General features: G+C 51.0%; 1 protein-coding gene across 1 annotated transcript; it reads left to right on the forward strand.

Moving 5' to 3' along the window:
* The first annotated feature begins 494 nt into the window (after positions 1-494).
* On the forward strand, positions 495-27,571 carry LOC116571965 (complement C3-like). The gene is made up of 41 exons (XM_032310564.1): positions 495-686; positions 816-1,023; positions 1,491-1,665; positions 1,849-1,919; positions 2,022-2,110; positions 2,190-2,272; positions 2,512-2,599; positions 3,334-3,436; positions 3,540-3,660; positions 3,926-4,041; positions 4,684-4,827; positions 4,909-5,115; positions 5,345-5,545; positions 6,060-6,221; positions 6,498-6,627; positions 7,517-7,597; positions 9,624-9,821; positions 9,976-10,087; positions 10,379-10,467; positions 10,571-10,710; positions 11,101-11,307; positions 12,249-12,300; positions 12,478-12,564; positions 12,735-12,938; positions 13,964-14,039; positions 14,479-14,647; positions 17,636-17,731; positions 17,901-18,054; positions 18,907-19,079; positions 19,244-19,402; positions 20,810-20,869; positions 21,775-21,865; positions 23,106-23,151; positions 24,202-24,289; positions 24,606-24,692; positions 24,913-25,018; positions 25,407-25,496; positions 25,850-25,936; positions 26,023-26,112; positions 26,222-26,357; positions 26,811-27,571. Exons 1-41 carry the CDS (start codon positions 616-618, stop codon positions 26,941-26,943), a joined length of 4,980 nt encoding a protein of 1,659 aa, XP_032166455.1. The 5' UTR covers positions 495-615; the 3' UTR covers positions 26,944-27,571.
* The last annotated feature ends 55 nt before the right edge of the window (positions 27,572-27,626 follow it).

Consider the following 27,626-nt stretch of genomic DNA (forward strand, 5'->3'; position numbering starts at 1 on the left):
ATGGTCACAATTTACCAAGCATAATTATGCAGAAAGATCTGGAGCCCAGCAAGAGGATTCGACCTGTGCCTTTTTGAGAAGGTTCCATTATGGCGGGTCCCGGGGCCGGATGGCTCTATGCCATGGCTGCTCATGCTCTGTGATTGGGGAAATGAAGATATAATCCCTGGGCTGCCCCCGTTTGAGCAGCTACCCCCTGAAACTCACCAATTTCACAAGGGCAGAGGTGGGAACAATTCTGTTTCTTCTTGCCCCTCTGGGTCAGTCCCAAACCAAGCTCTGAGCCAAGTCTCCCAACCCTAGGCTTCTTGCTGGTAGAGGGGAAGGCTTCCAGGTAAGACCTTATGGGTCATGGAAAGGACAAACCCCCCCCCCGTCCACCACTCTGGCCTCCAAGGGGGCACCTGGGATACTTCCTAGTGCAGCTGTCCCCGGCCTCCCGTGGAGGATGGGCTGAGAAGGGAGGAGAAGCTCCCTCTTCCCCCATTGGAGTTATGGGGATTCCCTCCCCACGCCTGTTTAGATATTAACTGAGCCAGAAGAGGCCAAAGCAAACAGAGTAGACAAGAGGACAGGTGTCCGTGGCCTGGAGCTGCACATCACCCCCCTACTGCCATGGACGTGCCCTGGCCTGTGGGGTTGATTCTGCTCCTCCTGGGGACCCCTCTTGGCCATGCTGAGCCGCTGTGAGTTTGGGAGACAGAGGGCACTCAGCCGCTGCCTGAGTGATTCCCTACGCGTGCGCCTGCTTTCCGAAGCTGCTTCCCCAACTGGAGTCCCACCGCCCCCATGCTCCTGCGTTTGTCTACTGGCAGGTACATCCTGGTGACCCCCCGCGCCCTGCGGGTCGGCAGCCCTGAGACCATCCACGTACAGGCTCACTCGGACTCCCAGCAGTCCCTCAAAGGGACCCTCGAGGTGAACCTCACCGTATGGGACTTCCCCATGAAGAAGACAGTGGTGGCTAAGAGCCACCTCCTTCTCTCAGAAGCAAACAACTTTATGAAACAGGCGTCTGTGACGGTAGGTTACAGGCCAGGATGGGATGGGTGGCGGCAGAGGGAGGCTCTGGGTCAGCGGCGGGGATGGAGAGGGGCAGACTCCAGAGGGACTCCCCACGAGGAGCACTGGAGAATCGAGGCAGGGTTTGGATATACTTACCGCTCCTCTTCTGTCCTGTGCAGTCTAGAAATCCAAAGTCCCCTGAATCCGGGCTCCAAGAAGGGCAGCGATTAGCCCGTAAGAGATCTCTGGGAGAATTAATAAGCGGCGCCCTCTGCTGGTGGCTTGGGAGCCGGACTGTGGACTGGATTGCAGTCCCACTTTGGCGGGACGCTCTTGTGTAGGAGCAAGCTGCAAGGCCACCTTGCTCCCAGCCCCAGAGCCAGAGGGCCCCCATTCAGTTGTTTCTCCCAAGATCTGGCTCAGGGTTTTGCTCCCAGGGATGGGGACCTCTGCAGAGCCTGAAGAGTGTGGACCTCTCTCCCCAGATTCCCGAGAGCCTGATATACCCCCCACAACCTGGACAGCAGCATGTCATCATCCGGGCAAACTGGGCATCCACCTTGACCACTTCATCCATGGAGAGGATAGTCCCAGTGGCTCCCCATGCTGGCTACATCTTCATCCAGACAGACAAGCCTCTCTACACCCCGGAACACTTGGGTAGAGAGCCCAGGCACTTGGCCTCGGGCAGACGCTGACTCTCATTCCCCACCTCCCCCAGTGCCTGTCATATCCCAAGGTCACCCTCTGCCCAAAGACCCCTATATCCTAATGCCCAAGATCCTAACGACTACCTCCTCTTCAGATTCTACCCAGAACTCAGAGTCTTTCCTCTTCCTCCAGTTCAATACCGGGTGTTTGCTATGGACCACAAGATGGATCCTGCCCAAAGGATATTCACTCTGGACATCAAGGTGGCCTCTCCTGATGGGAGGGTGGATCCTACTGGGTAGACCCATGAGGTTCTATCATGGTCTGAAGGCCTGGGGCATGAATTACACCCCTTGTCCCCACAGAACCCGGAAGGGATCACTGTGATCAGCCAGGATCTGCTAGCCAAGGACGGTTTCTTCGCAAAATCCTTTAAACTCCCACAGATTGTCAGGTGCTCTGCTGGGAGCCCTGTGGAAGGAGGGTTGGAGGCTTTCCTCAGTCTCCATCTCTTCTAATTCTCTGCGTCTCAGTTTTGGGACCTGGAGCATCGAAGCCAGTTACCAAAGTGCAGCGAAGCAGAAGTTCAAGGCAACCTTTGAAGTCAGGGATTATGGTGAGTAGGGTGTGATGGGCAGGGCGCGGTGGGATATGCAAGACACAGGGTTGGAAGTGGAAAAGAGGGATCGTGGTGCACCTACTGTGTGCTAGGACCTAAGCTGGGTGCTGGTGAACAGAACCATGTGTTCCAATCCTTGGGGATTGCAAGAGTCACTGAGGAAATAGTGAACAGGGAGGGGACATAGAGGGGGACAGCAAAATATGGAGGGTGTCCACTGCCTTTACCCCACCCAGTGCTCCCATCATTTGAGGTCCAGCTGAAGCCAAACAAGACTTTCTTCCACCTCAACGATGAGGCTCTGGGTGTGGACATCGAGGCTTGGTAAGTCCCCTTGTCCCCAGCCTGGCCAGAGGACCAGGAATGCCAAGAAACTGAATGGGTAGAGAAGCAGATTACTTCTATGGCATTTAAGGTATGGTAGAGGTACTCACTGCCACCCATGAGGTATTCCTGGAAACCTACATTGTTTTGTGAGGTTGTCCAGACCACATCTGCCACATGTAAGTAGTACAGATCATTCCTTCTGGTCTCTGGGGTTGTATAGGACATCTTGTCCACCAAATAAAGTCATGCCATGTCTCACAGCTCAGACCATCTCTGAAGGTCCACAAGGCTGCACAGGCACATTTGTCATCTTATGAATTTGTTCAAGCCATCTCCACAGTACTATGAGGTCGTACAGACCATTTGTCCACCTGAGGTTGTAAGGGCCCTATCTGCCACTTCTTAACACTTTGCAGACCATCCCTATAGCTTGCTATGCATGCCCCCTAGTCTGCCTGATGAGGTTTTAAGGGCTACCTCCACCATCTTGTGAGGTTGCACAGGCCACATCTGCAACCCAACACAAAGCTTTATGGAACACATATATCACTTCCCAGGGTTGTGTAGGTAAGCAGTGAAACCATCTGAGTTTCCAGGGGCCACCTCTGCCCCTCCCAAAGTTTTAGCACCATCCAAGCAGCCTCATGAGGTCATACAGGACATCTCTGCAACCACATGAGGTTGTATAGGTGATTCAGAGCCCAGTGCAATGACCCTCCACACACCCGCAGTTATGTATTCAAAGAGCCAGTGAATGGACAGGCTCTGGCCATCTTCGGGGTGAAGCTGCATTCCCGTCGGATGATCATCCAAAGCTCCCTGCAGAAAGTGGAGGTAACTGAGTCTTGACCTCACCCTCACCTAACTTCCCCCTCCACCAAATCTTTTCTACTCCCCAAGAAACCGTCTCCTCTTCTCTCTCTCACCCTGAGAGCAGATTTCTGAAGGCCTGGGTCACGTATCCCTCCAGAAGAACACACTGATGTCCACATTCCAAGGCCCAGAAGAGGACTTCATTGGGGCCTCTATCTTTGTCAATGTCACCGTGTTCTCTTCAGGTGCCACCTTTACCCAATCTCCTGGCTGAAGTCAGGACAGTGTCCTTACCCAAACTAGACATGCCACCCGTGTGACCACGGGCCACCTCCCAGCCTGTTTCCTCATCAGAGAAATGCAAAAATGCCAGAAAGGGTGGAAGGAGCTAAGATTGTGTTACTATCTTTCCATGTCCTCACCAGGACAGGCTTCCCATACCAGCAGCTCTGTCATTCTCCCAAGAAACTGAACGTCCTCTGCAGACCTCACCGTCCCCTGTCTCTCCAGGGGGTGAGATGGTCCAGGCTGAGACCCCAGGGGTGAAGATTGTCCGGAGCCCATACAACATCAAGTTCATCAGGACTCCCCAGTATTTCAAGCCTGGGATGCCCTTCCACGTTAAGGTCAGAGTCTGACTTCATTCCACCCAGGGACTCGGAGCTCACTTCCCCTAACAGACCCCTCTCAGGAGACAAAAAAACACACTGGGCTCATCTGTCCCCCACAATACATCTGTTTGAGAACTGAATCCATCATGCCTCTCAGGCCAATCCCAAGTCTCTCTCAAGTCTCAACCCAAGTTGCCCCAAAGCACTGTGATGGTTCCATAATTTCTCTGTGGGGGGCTTAGTGGTCACAGTCAGGCTAGAAGGTGGTGCACAGGGAGTCATCTTTAGGCTACATTTGCACAGCAAGAATGCTGGTTTTACATACATTCATTTGAGGTGACTTTGAGAAGTCTGATGGACATTAGGAAAACCAGAGACATCCTTTGGTGCCAGTCCTACTAAAGACTTCCCCAAGCCCTCCTCATCTCTCCATTCTAATCCCTTCCACCCCCATTACCCCAGCACACCAACCCCCAGGGCCACCACATATGACTGCACACTGCAAAACTCTAATATGTATAGTTCCCCCAGTGTTGTTCAGTGCACAACTTGTACAGCTATACAAGGCAGTCCTGTCCATATCAGATTCCCAGTACCCACTTCTCATACCAGGCCACCACCAGGCCTGTCTTTCATCTCACCCCTATTCCACCTCAGGTCTTTGTCTCAAATCCTGATGGGTCCCCAGCCTCTGGAGTCCTTGTCCGATGCCAAGACAAACGAGACCGAACCTCAGCCAGTGGAGAGGCCATTTTGACCATCAACACAAATGCAAATAATCAGGAGAAGCTCCCTATCCTGGTACCAACCTAATGGGGCAGGGATGGTGGAGCACTGTGAGCTAGAAGAGCTGGAAGTTTACTTGCCCATCACTCTCTCCAGGTAGAAACTGAAGAACCTCTCCAGCCAGAAGAGCAAGCTTCAGCCAATATGACGGCTTGGCCCTACTCGACTCAGGGTGGGTCAGGAAACTTGTTGCACATTGAGGTGAACACAGTCGCAGAGGTAGGCAGCAGCATCTACCTGAGCCTTGTCACAGGACATCAGAATCATGAAACCAAGAAACAGATCACTCACTTCACCATCCTGGTGAGTTGGCTAGGACTAATACTTAAGCCAAGGAATGATTTCCCTGGAACATCCTTGGCTAGCTGGTTTGGAGAAACTTTGAACAATGGTGTGAGGGTGGGAACCATTTGGGGTGGCCTCAGACTAAGGAGCTGAAACAAAAGAACTGTGAGTCTCCCTTGTGAGCTGAGATGGTCTCCGGAAAAGGTTGACCCGACCCTTCTCATTCTTGTCTTCTCTTATCTCCAAGGTTCTGAGTAAGGGCCGGATTGTGGATGTCAAACATCAGTTAAAAAGTGACCACACAGTAGCCACTATTGATGTTACTTCAGAGATGCTGCCCTCCTTCCGCATCCTGGCCTTTTATATACTGCCCAGGGGAACAGGTCAGGATCCTGAACTGGTGGCTGACTCCGTATGGGTTGACGTGAAAGACAGATGCATGGGGATGGTGAGCCAAATTCCTTGAAGTTGTACATTACATCATAAAGCTTGGATGGGCAGAAACGTCTGTCCAAGTTGAAGGGCTCCAAGTCTAGGGGCGGGGAGAGGAAGAGGAGATGTGCCCTTAAATGCTCAGCCTAGGTGGGGCACCTGGGTGGCTCAGTGGATTAAGCCTCTGCCTTCGGCTCGGGTCATGATCTCAGGGTCTTGGGATCGAGCCCCACATCGGGCTCTCGCTCAGCAGGGAGCCTGCTTCCCCTTCTCTCTCTGCCTGCCTCTCTGCCTACTTCTGGTCCCTCTCTGTCAAATAAATAAGATCTTTAAAATAAATAAATAAATAAAAAGCTCAGCCTAGGGCATGGAGACTATGCAAACAAATGTGTGGAGTTGGGATTGGCCTGGTGAAGTTCCTAGATGCTTCATCAGACCCATAAGGAGCATAAACTTGAAAGTGGACTTGGGGAAATCCCTTGGTAGCATATGAGGGCCTTTTACTGACATCTCTCTTTTTCCTGGGTCAGCTGAAGGTTGATTTAAAGAAAGAAAGACACTCCCAGATTTTGAAACCCAATAGCGATGTGGAATTAAAGGTGACGGGTGATGAAGAGGCCACAGTGGGGTTGGTGGCCGTGGACAAGGCTGTTTATGTCTTGAACAGTAAACACAAGCTCACACAGAAGAAGGTAAGAATACATGGGCTTTGGGCCAGGAGGTTGCCTAGAGGTTCTAAAACTGGTGCTTCAGCTTCTTCAGCTGTAAAGTGGGCAACATTGATGGTTGCAAGGATTCAAGGATTCAAGGAGCTAGTGCACAGCTAGAGATTAGAAGGTGATAAGAGCTCAGTAAATGGGAGGCGGTGTGAGAATTATTATTTGACCCAGCAATTTCAGTGCACCATTGCTCCTTCCCTGAAAAGGTCACCCAGGCTCCAAAGCTAGGTTCCTATCTTAAACCCCCAGGTCTGGGATGTGGTGGAGGAACATGACATTGGCTGTACATCGGGCAGTGGGAAAGATGGACTTGCTGTGTTCAAGGATGCTGGCTTGGACCTGAAGATGAGCACAGGGATGCATACCCTGACAAGCTCAGGTACAGGAAGGAACATGCCAGGGGCAGGGTGGCGGGGGGCAGTGCTGTCTAGTGGTTAAGAACATGAGGTCTGATGTCAGACCTGCTAAAATCTAGAAGCATCCTACTTATCATGAGTCAGTTACATTTCCTCTCTGAGGCTCAATTTCTCAGTCCGTAAAATGGGGATAATAACAGAAGTGACTCTATGTCTTAGTTAAGATATAGGTTTGGCCATGGGTATCAGAGATACAAACTAACATAGCTTAAACAAGGTAGAAGTTTATTCCTCACTCAGTAAGAGTTCTGAGGTCATTCTGGAGCTCAAGCTCCTTCTAGCTTGTTGCTCTGCTACAAGATGGCACCTCGTCAGGTCCTCCTGCCAGGCAAGAGTATGAAGGGAAGTGGGAAGGGGAGATATTTTCCCAAATTTCATTTGCTGGAACTCAGTCATGCAGCCCTGCCTAGGTGCAAGGGAGGCTGGGAAATGTAGTCTTCATTCTAGAGTGATATGCAAAAGAGGGAGGTTTAGTACCCATGGATGAAGGGGGAGAGTGAATACTAGGGACAACTAGGAGTGTCTTCTTTCAGCCAGAAATAATGATATCAGTAACAGTTTCTATTTACTACAAGCTGGACACTGTGCTAAGTACTTTCATATGAATGATCTCATTGATAGACCTAGGATTATGCCAATTTACATGGCTGGAGAAATTAATGCCCAGAGAGGTTAAGCGACTTGCTGAAGATTGCACAGCTTTTAAGTGGTGAATCATGAACATGAGGAGGTTACAGGATTAAAAGAAATGATGCTTAGAAAGCACGGGGCATTCTGTCGGCACCCAATAAATATCAGGGATGTTGATAATGATCTTGATGACAGCGACCCCCTCATTCTTCTGACCCTCAGACTGGCAGTGCCCTCAGAGTCCCCCTGCCAGCCGCCGCCGCCGCCGCTCTCTGAAGAGGCTGGAGACCAAAAGGAATGCAGGTCAGAGCTAAAGCTGGACATGTCCCTCCTGGCTTCCTAACCTACTGTATTCATAAGAGCTTAGAAGAGAAAAACTGAAACCGCTCTAGGTACTTCAGGCAGAAAGGGAGGGATTTAATGATGGGAGTTTGGTGCTTTCAAAGTCATTAGAGAGTCTGTAGGAGTGGCTGCTTGCTGGGATTCAAAAATCACCTCACTGCAGCTTTGTAATGTGTGACATCTCAGGAAACTGCTGCCCATATCTCGTGCGATGCTGGTGGGTCAGTAATGAAGTGCAGAAATGTGCCCATTACAAAAACACACATAGACTGGGGTTCACCCTTCAGCTACCACTGCCAGGGAAAATGGCCTCCACCTCTTCCACCCTCCAGATCCTACACAAGAGTGTCTCGGTGGCAGAACCTTATCTCATCTAGAACCCTAGCGGCAAGGGAGTCTGGGAAATGCAGCTTCAAGCTATGTAGGCTCTGTGATACAAAAACGAACGTAGACAAAAGGAGAGATGGGTGCTGGGTGCCCACAGATAATAACAAACCTGCCATCCCCAAGGCCAGGGTGTGGACCAGAATAAGAAGCTCTGAGCCTGGGGTAAAGGGAAGATGGGAGGCAGCACTGAGTGGTGTTGGAAGCATGGGTTTTGCAAATACTAGATTTTTCTGTCTCCTAGAGCAATGCTCATGACTTTGTGAATCTAAATAAAGAGAAAGTAAGTGAAACCTAATAGAAATTGAGGTAAAACCTTGACTCTAATTTTGGTATTAAATTGTGCTAACCCCCTGGGAAAAGTTCATAATATAAACTCTTGTTTTATTTATGATAATGATGAGTTATAAAATTTAACTATAATTATGTTAATAGTAAACAATAAGAGTTTTTAATTGCTATATATTATATATATATTTATTTATTCATTTATTTATTATTTTCAGGAGAGAGCAAGTGTGAGCAAGGGGAAGAGCAGAGGGAGAGAAAAAGGAAAAGAATCTCAAACAGGCTTTATGCTGAGTGCGGAGCCCCATGCAGGGCTCAATCCCATGAGCCTGAGATCATGAGCTGAGCTGAAACCAGGAGTCAGACCCTTGACCAACTGAGCCATCCAGGTCCCCTGAATATTTTTACCTTTAAGTGTATTCCTTCAGTTTCCTAACTTAGAAGCATTCAACTTGACATCATGCTTTATAACATGGCTTATGTTTTGATTTTTTTAAAAAACCACATGATGGAAATCAGAAGTTGAAATGTTAGGGCACCTGGGTGGCTCAGTTGGTTAAACCTCTGCCTTCAGCTCAAGTCATGATCCCATGGTCCTGGGATCGAGCCCCACATTGGGCTCCCTGCTCAGTGGGGAGTTTGCTTCTCCCTCTCCCTCTGCCCCTCCGCCTGCTTGTGTGCTCTCTCTCTCTCTAATAAATAAAATCTTAAAAAAAAAAATAGAAGTTGAAATGGCATCTCTAATATGCAAACATGGCATTACCAATCCTGTCAAGAAGGGACAGGAGAGGGGCGCCTGGGTGGCTCAGTGGGTTAAGCCTCTGCTTTCGGCTCAGGTCATAATCCCGGAGTCCTGGGATCGAGCCCCGCGTCGGGCTCTCTGCTCAGCGGGGAGCCTGCTTCCTCCTCTCTCTCTGCCTGCCTCTCTGCCTACTTGTGATCTCTGTCTGGCAAATAAATTTTTTAAAAATCTTAAAAAAAAAAAATGAAGAAGAAGAAGAAGAAGGGACAGGAGGAGGAGGGGGAAATGAGAAGCAGCGGCAGCATGGATTCTAGTTCCGGCTCTGCCACTTGGGAGCTGTGTGACCACGGGCCAATGAATTAGCCTCTCTGTTGCTTAGCTTCCTCTTCAGAACCCAGCATATGGGTTCAATGTGAAGCTTCGAGAGGAAGATACAGGCAAAGTGCTGGGACCAGCATCTGCCAGGGTTATGGGTAAATAGAGACCAGGTGTCCGTGGCATTGAGGTAGATGAGTCCAAGTTTCCTCTAGTTCCTCTCAGCCCCTCCTCTGTCCCTCTACCTCTGGCCCACAGTGAACAAGTTTGAGACAGAGCTGGAGCGAAAGTGCTGCGAGGCTGGGCTCCAGGAGAGCCCCATCGGGCTGTCATGTGAAGAGAGGAAACGGCATGTCCGCCACGGGCCAACGTGTGTCGCTGCTTTCCTGAGCTGTTGCCGTCTGTCTGAGGCCCTGAGTCAGGAGGCTCGGGAGGAGCAGCTGCTTTTGGGGACATGTGAGGAGGCTGTGGTGGGGGGTGAGGGGGTGGGGGTTGGGGCTTGCCTGAGGGGCATGAAGTCCTGTGGGACAAGTCATGGGGAGATATGGGCCCCGAGGGGACGGGGTGGGAAGCTGCACCGGAGACACCGCCCCACATCCTCTCCTTGCAGCGGATGGAGATGAGGACTTAGGTGACATCCTCCTGGAGGACCAGCCTATCCGAACCTGGTTCCCCGAGAGTTGGCTCTGGACAAAGTTTGAACTGCCGAAAAGTACATCCAGGTAGGACCACAGCCCCCTCGTCCCTGGCGGCATCTGGTCCCTGGCCCTTCCAGGCATCAGTGGACGTCAGTCATAGCCGGTGCCCCCAATGGTGACACTGAGCTCAGTATAGTCACTACAACCTCCCTGGAGGGGGATAGAAATCCCAGTGGTTCCCCCCCTCCAAGGACGACCCTCTAGTGATGATGTCTCTGATAAGGTGACCCACTGACCCCTGGACAGTGACTCCCCAGGGCAGAGGCTCTGACCACAAACTCCCCTATGCCCCCCCCCTTCCCTCACCACTTCCAGAGGCATCTCCCAATACAGTTTTTCTGTGAACGTGCCAGATTCCATCACCACGTGGGAGTTAGTGGCTGTCAGCCTCAAGCCTGGAAAAGGTGACCCCACAAGCCCAGGGCTGAGAAGATGGGAGAATGGTGGTCCTGCCCAGCCCCGGGACAGCTGGCCTCTACTTAATGCCCACATACCCCCGGGCTCTAGGTCTCTGCATCTCAGACCCCTTTGAGCTGATAGTTATGAAATCACTCTTTGTGGATCTCAAGTTGCCCTCCGCCGTGATCAGGAATGAGCAGGTCCAGATCCAAGCCATGCTGTACAATTTCAGGACGGATCAGGTCAAGGTGAAGCCTGAGCCCTCCCCTCCTCTCAAACTATCCATCAGTGTGTTTCATAAAGGGGTTGGAGTGTGTCCATTATTCAAAGGGGTCAGCCAAGTGGTTGCCCTTTTGAAAAGATCCTGTGGTATTTTCTCATTTAAAATGCACAATAATCCCAGCAGATGGCTGCTATCATTGCTTTTGGTGTACATGTTAGGAAACTGAGGCACAAAGAGGTGAAGGGGCTTTCCTGAGGTCACACAGCCCATAAGTGGCAGACAGGCCTTTGCTCTCAGCCACTATGCTGTGCTGTCACCTCCTTGGGATTTTCAGGGTGAGGAGAGGGAGGTAATTGTGACTAGGGTCCTAGACGACCCCATGCATCAGGACCCCCTAATTGCCCACCCTGCCCAGGTCCACGTGGAGTTCCCCTACAAGGAGCCACTGTGCAGTGCATCAAAGCCAGGAGCCCCATCCCGCCAGGTCGTGATCTTGCCTCCCACCTCCTCCAAGATGGTGCCCTTTGTGCTTCTCCCACTTGAGATAGGCAAAGTGGATGTGGAGGTCAGGATCAGGACAAGTGAGGCTGTGGACCACATAAGGAAGACACTTCTGGTCAAGGTAATGGGGGCCCCCACCTCTTGTTACTGGTGCAGACAGTGGGGCTTCCCCGGGGGTCCCCAGCTGTGATCACAGGACCGACAGGTATGCCCAGGATCAACAAACAGAGCTCTCAGATGGGAGTGAGGGGCAAGAGAATGGATTTGAAAGTTCAATCACAGGGGCACCTGGGTAGCTCAGAGGGTTGAGCCTCTGCCTTCGGCTCAGGTCATGATCTCAGGGTCCTGAGATCAAGCCCCATGTCGGGCTCTCTGCTCAGCGGGGAGTGTGCTTCTCCCTCTCTCTCTGCCTGCCTCTCTGCCTACTTGTGATCTCTCTCTCTCTCTGTCAAATAAATAAATAAATAAATAAAAATTTAAAAAAAAAAAAAAAAAGAAAGAAAGTTCAATCACAGAGCCTCCACTATGGGACTTTGTTGTCACAGTGGGTTCAAGCCTTGTCTCTGCTGTGTGACCTTGGACAATTTACTTAACTTTTCTGAGCCTTTGTTTCCTTATTTGCAAGGTGTGATAATCATCACACCCACAGCCATGAGTAATAATCAGAAAGCTGTGAAAATTATATCTCATATCTGGTTGTGCACAACCCATCAATAATACTTTATTTACTTCTCTTATTTACTTAACTTATTTACTTAACAAACACATGTTCAGCGCTTATGATATAAACTCTGTAAGAATAGTAACTCGTTGAGCCATCAGAACAACCATGTGAAGTAGGAACCTTTTATGGATGAGAAAACTGAGGCACAGAGAGGTTAAGTAATTTGCCCAAGGTCACACAGCTAGAACATAGAAGGGTTGGGATTTGAACCCAGATATTTGGGATCCAGAGTCTGTGCTCTCTACAGCTAACCAATGCCTCCTCCTACTGTCATTGTGATTGTCATCATTACTGTTACTGCTGTTGTTTTTAACTTGTTTCATCATTGCCTCTCACAGGCAGAAGGGCAGATACAGCAAAGGTCCCATAGCATCCTCCTGAACCCCCAAGGTTTGTGGGGTCTGCAGGGAGCATGTGGGATCCTAGGGCCACATCAGGAGGGAGGGAGGAGCTGAAATGAGGGGGTCCAGCCAGGTGGGCAGTACGAGCTCCTCTGGGGTCTGCACACCCTGAGTTCCCCAACCCCAGAATCTGCTTGTCACAGAAGGTTGTGTCGGCTTAACCTAGGTCAAACCCAGATTGAAGTGGTGCCAAGACAGAACTTTTTCAACATGGTGCCCAATACAGAAGCAGAAGTGTTTGTCAGTGTCCAAGGTGCTTGGAACAGAGACGACCCCTGGGGGAAGGGATCGGGAGACCGGGGAGCTGGCTCCCCCAACGCCTGCCTGGGCACACGGGGAGGAGGGGCTGGGGTGTCCATGTTGGGGGAGCCGAGAGCCATAGTGGCTTATGCCATTCCTGAGATGATTCTGTTCATCTGATAGGGGACATCCTTGGCGAGACGATCCTGGGCACCCTGACACCTGGAGAAAAATGGCAGCTGCTGAGGGTGCCGACTGGTTGCCCTGAGCAGACACTAAGCAAACTGGTACCTGCGGTCATCCTGACCCGCTATTTGGACGCTGCTGGCCAGTGGGGCAAGGTTGGAGTGGAGCTCAGGGAGCAGGTGATACAGAACATTGTCAGAGGTGAGAGGGGTTTCTTCCTGGGACTCTCTGGAAAGGTAGCTGGGGTACCCCGAGGGTTGGGTGTGGACCCCATGGGACTCTCCCTGACAACAGCATTCATACTCTGACTCATCTCCCAGGATGCAAACTGGTACCAAGTCCCACCGGTACCCCTTCATCTGGACCCCTCTCACAGGCTACAGTCTGACAACAAACACCCTGGTTTACCCCCAAAGCAGGAGCCCCCAAGTTCTATTATATCCAGACACTGTCCTAGGGTACACCCAGGGATATGCCTTGGGTTATACCCCTACAGAACCCCCAAACAGACAGCTCCAGGATAACCCCAGGTGGTGGTCTCACACCCATTACACCTTTCCAGGCTATATCCACACCTCCCGGTAACAACCAGAGATGCAGTCCTAGTTCTACCCAGACAGAGACCCTCAGGTTCATCAGGGCACTGACCCTTCTTCCCAGTTGCACTCAGACACCATCTCTCCCTCCAGGTGCTCTCAGCCATAACCCTCGGGTAACACCTTGACACTATCGCCCCCAAAGTTACTCCCAAACGGTAATCTCCCAGGCAACTTTCAGGTCATACTTGAGTAGCAACACTCAGAACACACCTGAGAGGTATCCCCAGGAGTAGCTTCCCCTAAGCCACACAGACACAGTGATACCCCTAATTTACAACCAAGAAACAACCCCCAAGGAAACTGCCAGGTAGTGGCCCCCAAAGTACCCCCTTTCCTGGGTTCCATCTTCCATGATCCGTCTGAGCAGAAATTCCTAGTCATACCCTTCTCACAGGTTACTCGCAGATGACCCTGGACACTGGCTCCCATGGTCACACCTGGGCCCCGCAGCCACCTCCTGATACACCTAGACAAGTCCCCTCCTATGGTTACGCCTTGATAGGAGGAGCCCCCAAGCCACACCCACATCTTGCCCCACCCATGTCCATACCTGATGACCGACTCCCCTTTACGGCCACACCCAAATGCCAAATCTCCCAGAAAGCCTTCCTCCACCCATCTCCCCAGGTTACACCCACATGCTGACCCACCGGAGCGCGCACGGCACCTACCACATCAGCAACGGACACCCGGGCAGCACCTGGTGAGGACGAGGATGTTGACAGGCCTGCCACCGCCACCCTGAATGAAGCCCAAGGGCCAACCTGGGGCCTGATGACCCCAGGGGCGCCCACGCAGCAGGGGCTCGGGGCAGGCAGCCTTTGGGCCAGAAGGATTGCTACTTGGGTTTTACCTGAAGGATTACCCAGGAGTTTATGGTTCGGGGGTAACTGTGGGGGTGATAGTGTCCGGGGGTTACCTAGGGGTTATTGTTGAGAGCACCTGAATAGAGAGTTGGTGTCTGAATGTCAGAGAGAGGGGTTGGTGTCCATGCCAGCCCACCTGGAGAGCAGCAAATGAACGGTCAGTCTGGAACAGTCTGGAGCAGCAGGTGTGGACTCCCCTTAGTGTAGACGCCCCTGCCCTTGAATCCCCTTGGCTGCCATTCCCAGTCATCACCCATCGCATCTATCCCTGGACAGGCTCACGAGCTACGTGTTCCGGGTCTTTTCCCTGGCCTATTCCATCATGACGACCAGCACGCTTGATCTGCGGTCTCTTTGTGCCACTGCCAACTGGATCATCACCAAGAGGCAGGCAGAGGACGGGCACTTCTTGGAGAATGGCCCCGTGATCATGGCATCGATGCAGGTGACCACTGCCCTCCCTGTTCCTGGGCTATTCAAACCCAGGGCTCTGTGCACTGTTAGCGGGAACCTCAGACCCCTGACCTGTTTGCAGGTAAAATGAGAACAGGAAAAAGCCAGGGCCCAGCATCCAGCATCATATCTCCCTGCTCTGGACCTCTCCGAGCTCTGTTACAATGTCAGAGAGGCTGGGCACATCTGGGACCCCGTACCTCTCTCACTCCCACTTCGAGCAGGCTCCAGTCCTGGTTCTCTTCCCTCTGAGCTGAGTCTTCTCAAACCCCCCGGCCAACACAGCCATCCTTACCAAATATTCCTGCACATCAGCCTCCAGAAATAGCTTTCAAACACTGTGGGATGTCTCTCCCCTGTTCAAACACCTTCTATGGCTCACAGTTGTCTATGACAGTATCTCTCTCTCTTCTGTATCTCCCCCAAGACTTACCCCTCACTACTCCCTGATCACGGATTCCTCCAATTCACTGTCTTTGCTTAAGCTGCTCTCTCTGCACGGAATAGCCAAGCCCCATCCCTTTTGCTTTTCCTTGGCTGGCCAGATTGTGTTTTCTCTTTTGATTTAAGCTCAAACCCACCTCCTCCTGGGGTCTCCCCTGAATGCCAGCCCTGTGCTTGTCTCTATTATTGTACCTACCACAGTAGGGGTGTCATTCACTCATTCAACAGACATCTATCCAGCAACTGCTCTGTACCAGGCCTTGTCCCAGACAGAGGGGAGACACAGCAGTCAACAAGACACCTACAGCCCCTGTCTTGTAGTACTCACAAGCTGGGGTGTAGGAGGAAGATGGAAGTGAGCCAAGTAATTACAACGAATGATTGTTTACATGACAACTGTGCTGAGTTCCATGGGAAAGAAATAATAGGAGAAACTATTTAATAGGGACCATGCCTGGTCAGGGAACCGCCAAAGAGACAACAAAGGAGCAACCTGAAGAAGGGATAGACATAGTAGAGGAAGAATGGAAAAGAGAGCTCCAGGCAAAGGGATCAGTACATGCAAAAGTGCTGAGGCTTCGGCAGGCCCAAAGATGGGAAAGCAGGTAGCCTGTCCTGAGGCTGAAAGGGAAGAGAGATGCCAGGCCCTAAAACCTGCTGCTGAGGGGCGCCTGGGTGGCTCAGTGGGTTAAGCCGCTGCCTTCGGCTCAGGTCATGATCTCAGGGTCCTGGGATCGAGTCCCACATCGGGCTCTTTGCTCAGCAGGGAGCCTGCTTCCTCCTCTCTCTCTCTCTCTCTGCCTGCCTCTCTGTCTACTTGTGATCTCTCTCTCTGTCAAATAAATAAATAAATAAATCTTTAAAAAAAAAAAAAAAAAAACCTGCTGCTGAAAGTCTTCACCTTGGTGAAGATTTGAAATAGTCTGCTCCAAGTTTGCTTTCCCTGCACTATGAGTCCTTCCAGTTGGGGGAAGCAGGCCTGATTCATCATAGCTGGCAAATGTTTGCTGAATAAAACTCTGGTTGAGTGCATAAACCTAGAAAAGACAGATTGCAACCCCAGATGAAGGGAGGAGTTAAGGGGTTGGGAGGCCTGTCTGGCAGGAGCCAGATGCTGTACAGGACAGTGGCACAGAGAGGCATTACAAACAGGGTTCACAGATTCACAGAAAGGAGTTTCTTCCTACCAACAAACACTTATCAGGCACCTACAACATGCCAGGCACTGCTTTAAGCACTGCGGACCCTTCTCATGTGGGGTGGATGTTTTTGTGAAGGACAGGCAATGGGCATGAGAGAAACCTAAATGGTGTGGCATGCATGGCAGAAGTGACATGGGGAAAGATGCAGGGAGAGGGGAATCAAGGTGATGGGGTGTCATCTGGGGAGGCTTCATGAAGAGATGATGTTTGTTAGACACCTGAGGAGGCGAGGGAGCAAGTCACTTGGGTAATCAGAGAAAGAGTGTTCCAAGCGGAAGAAACACCATGTGCAAAGGCCCTGAGACCAGAAGTGTCCACTATGTTTGAGGAACAGCGAGGAGGCTGGGACAGAGTGAGCAACCCTGGAGGACAGGAGGAGGAGGAGAGCTGAGGGAGGGGGTGGGACAGATGGTGCAGGGCCTTTGGGCTTCAGGGAGGGCTTGAGCTTTTCCTCTGAGATGGGAGCCATGGAGGGTTCTGAACCAAGGAGGGACGCAACTCGATTCAAGAGTTTACAGGCTTCATTGGCCACCGTGGGAAGAAGAGACTGTGAGGTGCGAATTAATTCTTTGGGGCTCTTGTAAAAAGTACCACAAACAGGATGGCTCAAAACAACAGAAATGTATTTATTTTGTCACAGTTCTGGAAGCTAGAAGTCCCAGATCAAAGTGTCAGCAGGGCCATGCTCCTTCTGAAGGCTCTAGCGGGGAATATTTCCTTGTCTCTTATGACTTGATGGCCTCTGGGCAGTCCTTAGCATTCCTGAACTTCTAGCTGCACCACTCCAGCCTCTGTCCTCATCTTCATTTGCCTTCCTTCCTTCTCTGAATCTTCCCATGGCCTCCTTTTAAGACAGGAGTCACCAAGTAGGGCCCACTCTAATCAGTATGACCTCCTACTAATTTAACTAATTACATCTGCAAAGACCCTATTTCCAGGTAAGATCAGAGATTCTGAGTGGACACGAATTTTTTGGGGGCGGGGGACATTATTCAACCAATGGAAAGACCACCTCTCTGACCACGACTTCCCTCATCGGCAAAAGGGAGCTGCTGAAAGAATGCTTTGAGATAGTGTAGAGTTTAACACATCACCTTCGACAGTGTTGGCTTTGGTTGGTAATACAGACCCTACACAGGCAAATCTTGAGGTGGTTCCTCCTCCTCCTTCTCTCTCTCTCTCCCCATCCTGCTTTTGGCATCCTCCAGCCCAGAGCTGAGCACCTGGGAGCTTTTCAAGGTCACACAGGAGAGCTTTTCAAGGTTACACCGGAGAGGTTGGGGAAAGTCTTTCTAAGACACTAGGGGGATCATGGTGTGATCCTGCTTCCACAGGGCGGCTACCGAGGTTCTGAAGCAGACATATCCCTCACAGCTCTTGTTCTGATTGCCCTAGATGAGGGGAAGGACTTGTGCCACCAGGAGATACCGGTAAGACCCAAAGGGGAGTGCAGGCTCTGCAGAGCCCAGCCCTCTAGATCCTCTGCCCAAAGGAAGTTCCCCCATCCTCATGTCCCTCCCCATGCATCCCTCTCTTCCAACTCCTAGATCATTTCCCTCTAATTGCCCCCCTTCTAGTTAGCTCTCTCTAACTTTCTAGAATTTGCCTGCCAGCATGGAACGAGCCCGTAGCTTCCTGGAGGAACGCCTTCCCAAAATTAATACAACATTTGCCATAGCCATAGTCTCCTATGCTCTGGCCCTCACCAATAGCCCCCGAGCCAATGACCGCCTGGACAGCTTCGCCAGCCGTGGTGAGTGTGGGCCACTTCTTAATCAGCTGTGTGTGAACCATAGTCATGGGGGCAGGGGAGGGGAATTGTGTGATTTAAAATTCAGCAATGTGTGATTCATCACTTTGCATTTATTGGGCATCTATGGTGTGCCAACTCTTGAGTTCAGACTCTGAGAAATCAAGGTGGACAACACTAATATGGTCCTTGCTCTCAGAGGTCCTACTACTCTAGGTGATCAGCCAAAAGACAAACAGATCAACTACAAACTGAGATAAGCACAGAGATGATAACATATAAGATGGGTGGGAGAGATGGAGAGGAAAGAGGAGTATGGATTGGAGAACTGCCAAGGCCTCTCCAAAAAAAGAACTAACTCTATAGCTGGAGTAAAAGATAAGAAGGCCCACCTGTGTGAAAGGCCAAAGACATTCCAAGCTAGGAGAATGGCATGTGCAAATGCCCTGAATTGGGAAAGTGCTTGACATGGTCAAAGATGGAAATAAGATCATAAAATGTGGTTAACTGAGAGGGTCTGCCTCCCTTGGCCTGCCCAAGGATCCTTATCCCATCGTCCTCCAAGTCAAGAGGAATGGAGTTAGGAAAACTCACTTGCAGTGGAAATGGTGGGACTTGGAGACCCTTGAACCTTAATTTCCCCATCTCTAAATAATTAGAGTCCCTGTCTCCTAGACATCTAGGAGACATCTGTTCCAAAAATAGAATGTCCATATGCTTCCTCAAAGAGTTTCATATAAAGTAAGTGCTCAGTAAAACAGTGGATGAGAAAATTGGGGCCAGATAACACAGGAGAGGACAGGTTTTGGTGAATGGGCCCAGTTTGGGAAGACAAAGTGGTCATCCATCTCCTAGATAAAACCCACTGGCCCCAAAACAAAGTGGACAGGAACTCCCTGTACACCATTGAGGCCACGGCCTATGCGCTGATGCAGAAGGTGGTGTTGGGTCGGCACAATGAGACGCACGCCATTGCCAAGTGGCTACTGGAGAAGCGGGAGCTAGGCGGAGGCTTCAAGTCCACCCAGGTGACCCGGGGCCACGGAAAGAGGGGGTTGGGGGAGGGACGCTAGCCGAGGTGCTGACAAGGCCAGCCCACTGATAGGAGCTTCCCATGGTGCTGATTTGCTGCCAGGCGCAGTACGGGGACACTGTCAGTGGTGCTGATGTGAGGCCCCAACCCAACACCTAGACCACTGTGGTGGCCCTTGAGGCCCTCACTCTCTTCCGCGAAGCTGTCCCTCACGATGGTGGCCAGGATCTCCGGATCCAGATAAGAGTGCCCAAGAAGGCTGTGAACTTTGATTGGGTCATCGATCAGAGCAACGCCTACCAACTCCGGTCAGCAAAGGTAGGGCATGGAGGGGTTGACAGGAAGGTCATACAGAGGTGGCACTGGGGGTGAGGCCAAGAGTCATGTTCCTGCCAGTGTCCCTCTCTAAGATTATCTCACAACCAGTGTCTATATTGTCAATGTATTGACTCATTTATTCCACCATTTCTTTTTTTTTTTAAGATTTTATTTATTTATCTGACAGAGAGAGAGATCACAAATAGGTAGAGAGGCAGGCAGAGGGGGAGAGGAGAAGCAGACTCCCCACTGAGCAGAGAACCCGATGCAGGGCTAGATCCCAGGACCCTGGAACCATGACCCAAACTGAAGGCAGAGGCTTAACCCACTGAGCCACCCAGGTGCCCCTATTCCACCATTTCTTGAGCATCTGTTGTGTGTCAGTCACTTTCCTGGGCAAGGGGGATGCATTATGAAGCCTCTGTTCACAGGAAACTTATAGCATAGAAAGAAACTAAGACAAAAACTATTTTAAGCTTTCTGGACATACAGAAAAGAAATAATGTGTAAAGGGGAAAATACCCTGGGTGTGAGGAAGGAGGTAATCATGATCTTACTCCATGGAGGAAGAGATATTTACCTCCAATCCTTTGACTCATCTTTACTGAGCACTCACTGTATGCCAGGAACTATTGTAGGAACTGGGAATATAGCCATGAATAAGACATATTAAAAATCCCTTTCCATGTAGAATTTTATGTTTTAATAGGTGAGACAGACAATAAAGAGATGTGAGGAAGTAGAATATGTAGTGTGTTATATGGTGGAAAGGGCTATAGCTAAAAATTAAGCAGAAAGGGGGGATGGGAACATTAAGGAGTTGCAATTTTTGATAGGAGGGGCAGGGAAGTTCTCTCCAAGATGGTAATATTTGAGCAAAGACCTTAAGGAAAGGAAGAAGTAAGGCTTGTGGGTATCTAAGCAGAGGAAATAGCAGGTGCAAAGGCCCTGAAGCAGAAGCATCCCAAGAATAGCAATGGGGCTTAAGCAGAGGTGATGGGAATAGATGTGAATTTGTAACATTTTTCTCTGGTTGATAAAGGAAATGTATGATGGAAACAAGAGTAAATGCATAGATGCCAAGGAGAAGAATCTCGTGGTGGCTCCATGCACAAGAAACTCTGCAGACACTGTAAAGTGGATGGATTGAACAGATGTACATTAGAACACAGCCTGGGTTGGCAGTAGTAGTTGACCTGTGACAGTGTAGACACCACAAATGCTCTATCAAAAAGAAAAAGTAAAATCATCTATGTGGAGTGAGGGAGGCAGTGAGTCACTAGACCCCAAGTAAGGGAAATCACTGAGGCCTCATTGCCCATGCATGTTTTCCTCCCCAAACCCATTGCATTGAGCCATGTTTTGCTGCTTCTTGTTTGCTCAAATCCTCTTCTTGCTTCCTTTCAGTTCTCTGCCCAGGATGACCTAGAGATCAAAGCCAGTGGCAGTGGGAGAGGCACAATCTCAGTAAGTCTGGTGTCCCACCATGAGGTCCTTAGCTGGAAGACCTCATGTACGACCACCATCCCCCTTGTTGGTGGGAATAGAGGCAGTTTATTGCAAGACAAGATTGAAATCAGCAATACTTTTAGCTACCATGTAGGGCAATACTATTTACTAGGAACAAAGTTAAGGACATCTCAAAACCTGCCCCTAGAAAGTTGGTAAAAATATGGACTCCATTTAACAGGTGGGGAAATAGAGACTCAGAAAAATCTTCACTTGTTATAATTCAAGAGTCAGGAGAGGCAGAGGCCAGGGGTCTTTGGACCTGTTTGCCCCTTCCATGCTGAGTCCCTGAAGGGATGTTTCTTTCTTCCCTCCCCCAAAAGGAAGATTGTCCCTCCAGCATGCCCTCCAATGCCCAGAGAATGACTCCACACTTCCCCTCTGCTATGTCTTCTGGCTCCATAGCCTGTGGCCCAGGAGAACAGAGCTCTTGTTCACTGAATTTGAGCAACCTGTTTGCATATTTCTGGCAATGGAGTCACAGTTGAATCTCTGCCTTTGTTGTGTGACTTTAGGCATGTCATACTCCCCATGAGCTGCTGTTAAATCTGAATTAAATGAAAGTAAAAATTCAGTTCCTCAGTTGTGCTAGCCACATATCAAGTGCTCAGTAGCGACGTATGGCCAGTTGCTACCATATAGAGAGCACAGGGAGAATCTACTTCGATTACTACAGAATGCCCTCCTGCAAGGAGGTGGTCTAGACTCTAAAAAGTCTTCTAGTCACTGCACCCAGGAATTTGGGATCATGCAGACTCTGCTGTGAATTATCCACAGGGACAGAACCTGGATAGGCAAGGACTGGAGTGAGGAGGAAGGGAGTAGGTGGAAATGGTCTCTTGACAACTTTCCTTCCCTGGCAGATCCTGACCATGTACCACAGGTCCCCAGAGTCCGAGGAGGGCACCTGCAACCTGTACCAACTGAATGTGACTCTCCATAATACCTTGAAAGGTGAGCCTAGACCCAAAGATTCCCAGACCTTCTTTTTTTATTACTTTATTTTAGGTTTCATTCAGTAAGCACATGTATTGCCTTATTCGACTCTTCAGCAAGTATTTATTGAGCATTGACTCTGTCTTGCCCTGTTTCTGGACCCTGGAACACAGGCATGAACAAGAAAAAATACCCCCCCACACATTCTAGTAGGGGGAGACAAACAATAATATAACAATAAATACATTATACTCCTACTGCTATTTACTGACAACAATCTGCATTATAAAAAAATAAATATATAGCACAGTAGTAGGTGATGATAAGTACCACAAAAAAACAAAGCAGAAAAGGTGATACACATGTGGAGGAAGTCCAGGGAAAGCTCTCTGAGGAGGTGGCATTTGAGCTCAGACATGAAAAAAGTGGAGAATGGGCCAGGAAGGAGCTAAGGGAATAGCATTCCAGGCAGGCAGAACAGCAGGTGCAGAGGTCTGGAGACAAGAATGAGCTTACCTGGTTTGAAGAAGCCATTGTAGCCAGAGAGGAGCAAGGGGTAGGGTTTTAGGAAAAAGAGTTGGAGAGATGATGGGGGCAGACAGTGCAGGGGTTCATGGGCCATAGTGAGAACTTTGGGTTTTGCTTAGAGTGAAGCGGGAGCTATAGAGGGCTCTAAGCAAAGGAGGGGTATGACCTAGCACAGTTTGCACAGACTGTAGAGGATAAGGGCAGAAGCTGGGAGACCAGGGAGGAGGTGACGACACTGGTCTTGCAGGCGATGATGGGGGCTGAACTGGGATAAGGAGCTGTAGAGATCATAAAAAAAGAGATTCTAGAGTTCCTGGTCTGGGGTGCCAAGGAAGAAGAGACAGGACTCTGCCATTGGGAGCTCACTGTAGGGATGAAGGGAATAAGCCTCACCAGCCCCAAGACTTGCAGGTTTTGGCTTGGATTGCATTTCTAAATAATAATAATAGTAGTAGTAGTAGAGGTGGTGGTGGTGGTAGTAGTAGTAATGGTAGTAAGAGTAATTGACAGCTATAAAGTACCAATAAGGCACTACATTAGTGCTTTATTGAATTAACTCAGTTAATCCTACAACTCTGCTGGGTTGGGAATATTATGCTCCCCATTTACCGATTAGGTAACTAAAACATAGAGAGTTTAAGGAACTTGCCCAAAGTCACACAGCAGAGCCAGGAATTGAACACAGGAAGCTGTGTTCCCCAGCCTCTAAACTCCTGCCTTCTCTCTGCAGATAATAAAAAGGGGGAAGAGACCTTCCAGCTCCGGATGGAGACAAGGTTAGGGCACCCGGATCTTGGGCTGGGCAGGAGGAAGTCCTCCCTTCCTGGTATCCAGACTCCTTACCAGCTTTCCTTACGTCTTGAATGGAGGGTGGGAATCAGCCGAGCTCCCTTCTCCATGCTTGCCCCTTCATTCTACCACTCATCCTGCCCTCCCCTGCCCATCCCCCCTGGCCTCTTCCCCTGCCTTCCCATGCTTGTCTGCCATCCTGCTCCCCAGTCCTGTCCCTCAACCTGCCTGTCTTGGTAGGCTCCATCATGGCAAACCTGCTCCATGTCCCAGATGTCCAGGACTGATTCCAAGCCCACCGCTCTCTCTGCCCTCCTCTTCTCAAGACATCCCACCCCTCATCCCAGTTCTGCTTTGTCTCCCAGATGCCTTCACCCAGGTCTGCCCCAGATAAAAACATGTGTTGAGCATCTACTGAATGCCAGGCTCCGTTCTAAGAACTGAGGGCACAGCTGTGAGCCAGGAAGCTCTCCTCTGCCTGGTGGAGCTCACAGCCTATCAGGAAGAGAGACAATAACAAAATAATCACCCAGGATCGATGTAAAATGACAACTGTGACTAAATATGGCAAAGGAGAGACCCAAGGAACCAAAGGAGAGCAAATTAGAGAACGACCTGGTGCCTGGGCAGGAGAAGGCTTCCCAGAGGGAGTGATGGATCAGTGGAAATTGCAAAGATGCAAGCATGTTTCAGGGCAGAAAGAGGAGTGAGGACTCCAGGCTGAGAGGACAGCATGTGCCAAGGTCCAGTGCAGGAGAGAGACACTTAGAAGCAATCACATGAAGGCTGGGCTGAGAGGAGGGAAAGTGGAAGGGTGAGACAAGACACCTGGTAAAGGCTGTTAAGCAAGGAAGCAACCCATCAGATTCCTGCTTGCTAAATCTGTAAGTTTGCTGGGGGCAGAGGAGTAACGGGGAGATCCAGGAGGAGGCTGCTGACTGCCTTCATCCAGGCATGAGATAGATGATGGCAGGAGGAGCACTGGGGGAGACGCAGGAGGAAAGTGGGAAGAGATAATGGAGCTGTGAAATCCCCAGGTTCCTGGGAGATCGAGAGGCCACAATGAGCATCATAGAAGTCTCCCTACTCACCGGCTTCTACCCCAACGAGAATGACCTCAAACAGGTAATGTAGGTCCCACCTGCCTACTCCTGAGCAGGGTGGGGATGCCCTAGCAACATCCCACATTCCCCGTGTGAGCATGGCGATCTACACCCCCAGATTAATGCCCCATGGTCCGTAGCCATGATCACACCTGATTGCCTCCCTCCATGACCTTAGACAAATTCTTGTCCTGATTGTGCCTCAGTTTCCCCGACACTGGTGTTGATGGGACAAAGGCTGGGAGCTTGAGAGTTACTTCACACTGACCAGAGCTCCTAGAGCTGGGGACCTCAGCGGGGGGTCTCTGACAACCTGCAATCTTCACCCTCTGCCCCAGCTTACAAGTACTATGGAGATGTATGCCTTCCACTATGAGATCAAGATGAATTCCACTGACAACACCATTGTCCTCTACCTGGATAAGGTAAGGAAGGCTGGCCGTCCTCCTCCAGAGGCCTATGGGTAGCCCCGCGAGCAGAGAATCCACAGTCAGCACCTTGGACAGTGTTGCCAAAGACCCACAGGGTCTGAGGTCAGCTCCCCAGGCTGCAAGGACACGTTGTCAGTGTTATGGCCAAGGCCCTGTGGTCAGTGCCCCGTGGTCAGTGGCCCTGGTCAGCTCAGACAGGATTCCGTCTCCCCAGCTCTCCCACAGGGAAGACACCGTGCTGGGCTTCCGGATCCACCGAATGCTGCAGGTGGAGTTCCTGCAGGCCGCCCAGGTCACCATATATGACTACTATGAGCCTTGTAAGCATGGGTAGGGGTTGGGGGTGGAAGGGTATCCAGAGAGGGGACTGTGAAGCACTGGGCCAGGAGGGAGAGATGAGGGGCGGGGCCAGGAAGGAGGACTGAGGCGTGGCTGAGAGGGGCCTGGGCAAGGGGAAGCGGGGAAGAAGGGTAGAATGGTGCTGAAAGGGACCGACACCGGCGTGGTGATAAGGGGCGTGGCCTTCCCGGCCGGTCGAAGTTGTGGGGAGTCTGGAAGGGGGGGGGGGAGGGAGATGTGACTGGGCGCGGCCTGCGGCAGGAAAAACCGAGTCTTCAAGGGGGAGAGTCTTCGGGGGCGGAGCCAGGGGTGCCCCAGCCCGCAGGGACGCTGGCCCAAGCCCTCCCCAGGCACTGGCCCCTCTCTCAGCCCGAAGGTGCAGCTCCGTCTACAACCTGCCCGCAGAACACTCTTCCCTGCGGAAGATCTGTCACAAAGATGTCTGCAGATGTGCGGAAGGTGAGGTCATGGGGACCGAGAGACCGGGGTTGCCATGCGGGGAATCCAGGAGCCCTTCATCAGCTCCTGGCTGTCGTCTAGGCTGAGTTTAGACAGAGAGAGGCAGTGAAACGGGAAGACAGAGACAAAGAGAAACAAAAAAGGAGACCCAGAGACAGAATGACACAGCCAGAAATGGAGGGAGACGTAAAGAGACTTGGAGGGGAGAAAGAGACCAAAAGAGACATGGAGGAAATGAGAAAGGACCCTGACTCAGAGATCCAGAGGTGGCTGGCCTGGGGCCAGATGGGGATGAGATGGGAGGAAGCCCCCTCCCTCAGCACAGCCAGAGCAGCTCCTTCCTGACCCCCCAGAACAATGCCCATCTCCGAGGAAGAACACCGCTGGACTGCGGCAGGAGGAGCTCCAGGCAGCAGCCTGTGAGACAGGCGTGGACTTCGGTGAGTGTGGGAAGTGGTCGGCGGGGGAAGAGGTCTGCCTGCAGGCCACATGCCAACAGGACACCCTCCTGCCCCTGCTTTCCCAGTGTACAAGGTCAGGCTGGAGTCTGTGCAGTCCTCCGCCTCCAATCCGTACATCTATTACAACATGAAACTCGAAGACATCATCAAGAGGGGTACGTCTGAGGGGGCCGAAGAGGCAGCGCGGGGTTCTACCCTGGGGATCCCAATGTGCAAAAGGGCCAGACTTCTGTACACTCACACGCTGGGTCTCCTCTCCTCCAGGTACAGACTCTGCCGTGTCCCTCACCAGGAAGAAGTTCATCTCTCACGCCACCTGCCGGAACTCCCTGGGGCTGCAGGAACAGGAGACCTACCTCATCATGGGCCACGCACTGGACCTGTGGAAAGTCAAATCTGCGTGCGTGGGGGCTCCTGCTGTCCCAGGACTCAGGCGGGGGGCCCCCCTTCCCTACCCAAGTCCAGTCCCTAGTGTCAACAATTCCTATCAACACCTGTCACCTATCAGCAGAAGTCTCAGGTTTCAGGGCTGCCCTGAAGGGAGGTGTAGGCTACGCACTGCTCAACTCCAGCTGGCGGGTTGGGGGTGAGTGGGACTCCATTTGCATGTAGATGTTGTAGATAGAAATTTGGTTTTCCAACAAAAGGAGGTAAAGAATCAGAGGAAGGGGAGCCTTTTCTAATCCCCAGCCATGCGGGCTACATGCTGGGGGACCCAAAATGTCCTGGTGGAGTGAACATGACAGGCTATGGCTCTGGGAGGCTGCCTATCAGGGCAGAGGAGCATGGCAGGGAGGGCTCCATGCTTCCAGGTCCCGGGGCTCTCAACCTCCTTGCCGTGTCTCACCCACAGTTACATCTACGTCCTGGGCCAGAAGACATTCCTCATGCAATGGCCGGCTGATGGGGATGTGGACAAGAAGGAATTGCTGGACCAGCTAGAGAGATTTTCAGAATATATGAGCACTCATGGCTGTGAGTCCTGAGACTCTGAGGTCTCTACCGCCCTCGGGAGGTTGTTTCCAAGCAGGCACAGGGCACTGGCCTTGACTCCAAATGATGAGCATGGAGTATCATACCCAAAGTCCGTACATTTGTCCCTGCTCCAACATTCATCAAGGGCCCTGACATCGCAAGGATGTGCCTCCTCCCTCTCCCTCCTACTGCATTTCAATTACACTGGCCTCCTTTGTGGCCATCCAAGACCCAAGTTGATTCCTACCTCAGGACCTTTGCACACACACTGTTCCCTCTACCAAGTATACCCTTCCTCCAGATATATGCATGGGTTGAGCCCTTCCCTTATCTGGACTTTCTTTGTCCTCATGGCTGAATAATATTCGGGAATTGAATAACGTATCTAAAAGAGATCCCCCTTCCTTCACCCTCTCCCCTTACCCCACTTTATTCTCTCAATAACACTTATAAATACATTGTATATGATATTTTCGGTCTGATTGTTAAATAGACATTTCTCCTGCCTTTACAATGTCGGCTTCTTAAAACCAGGGGCCATGTCTGTCTTGTTCACTGCATATGTTCTCAGTTCACACAGCAGGGGGCTGGTACACAGTAGGTGCTCAGGAAATGATTGTTGAATGAATAAATTATGAATGAATTTGGTGCCCTGCACTGGGTCCTGAGGGAATATTTGATAGGGAACCCCCGG

The sequence above is a fragment of the Mustela erminea genome, chromosome 1 (assembly GCF_009829155.1).
Source record: "Mustela erminea isolate mMusErm1 chromosome 1, mMusErm1.Pri, whole genome shotgun sequence".
Classification (NCBI taxonomy): domain Eukaryota; kingdom Metazoa; phylum Chordata; class Mammalia; order Carnivora; family Mustelidae; genus Mustela; species Mustela erminea.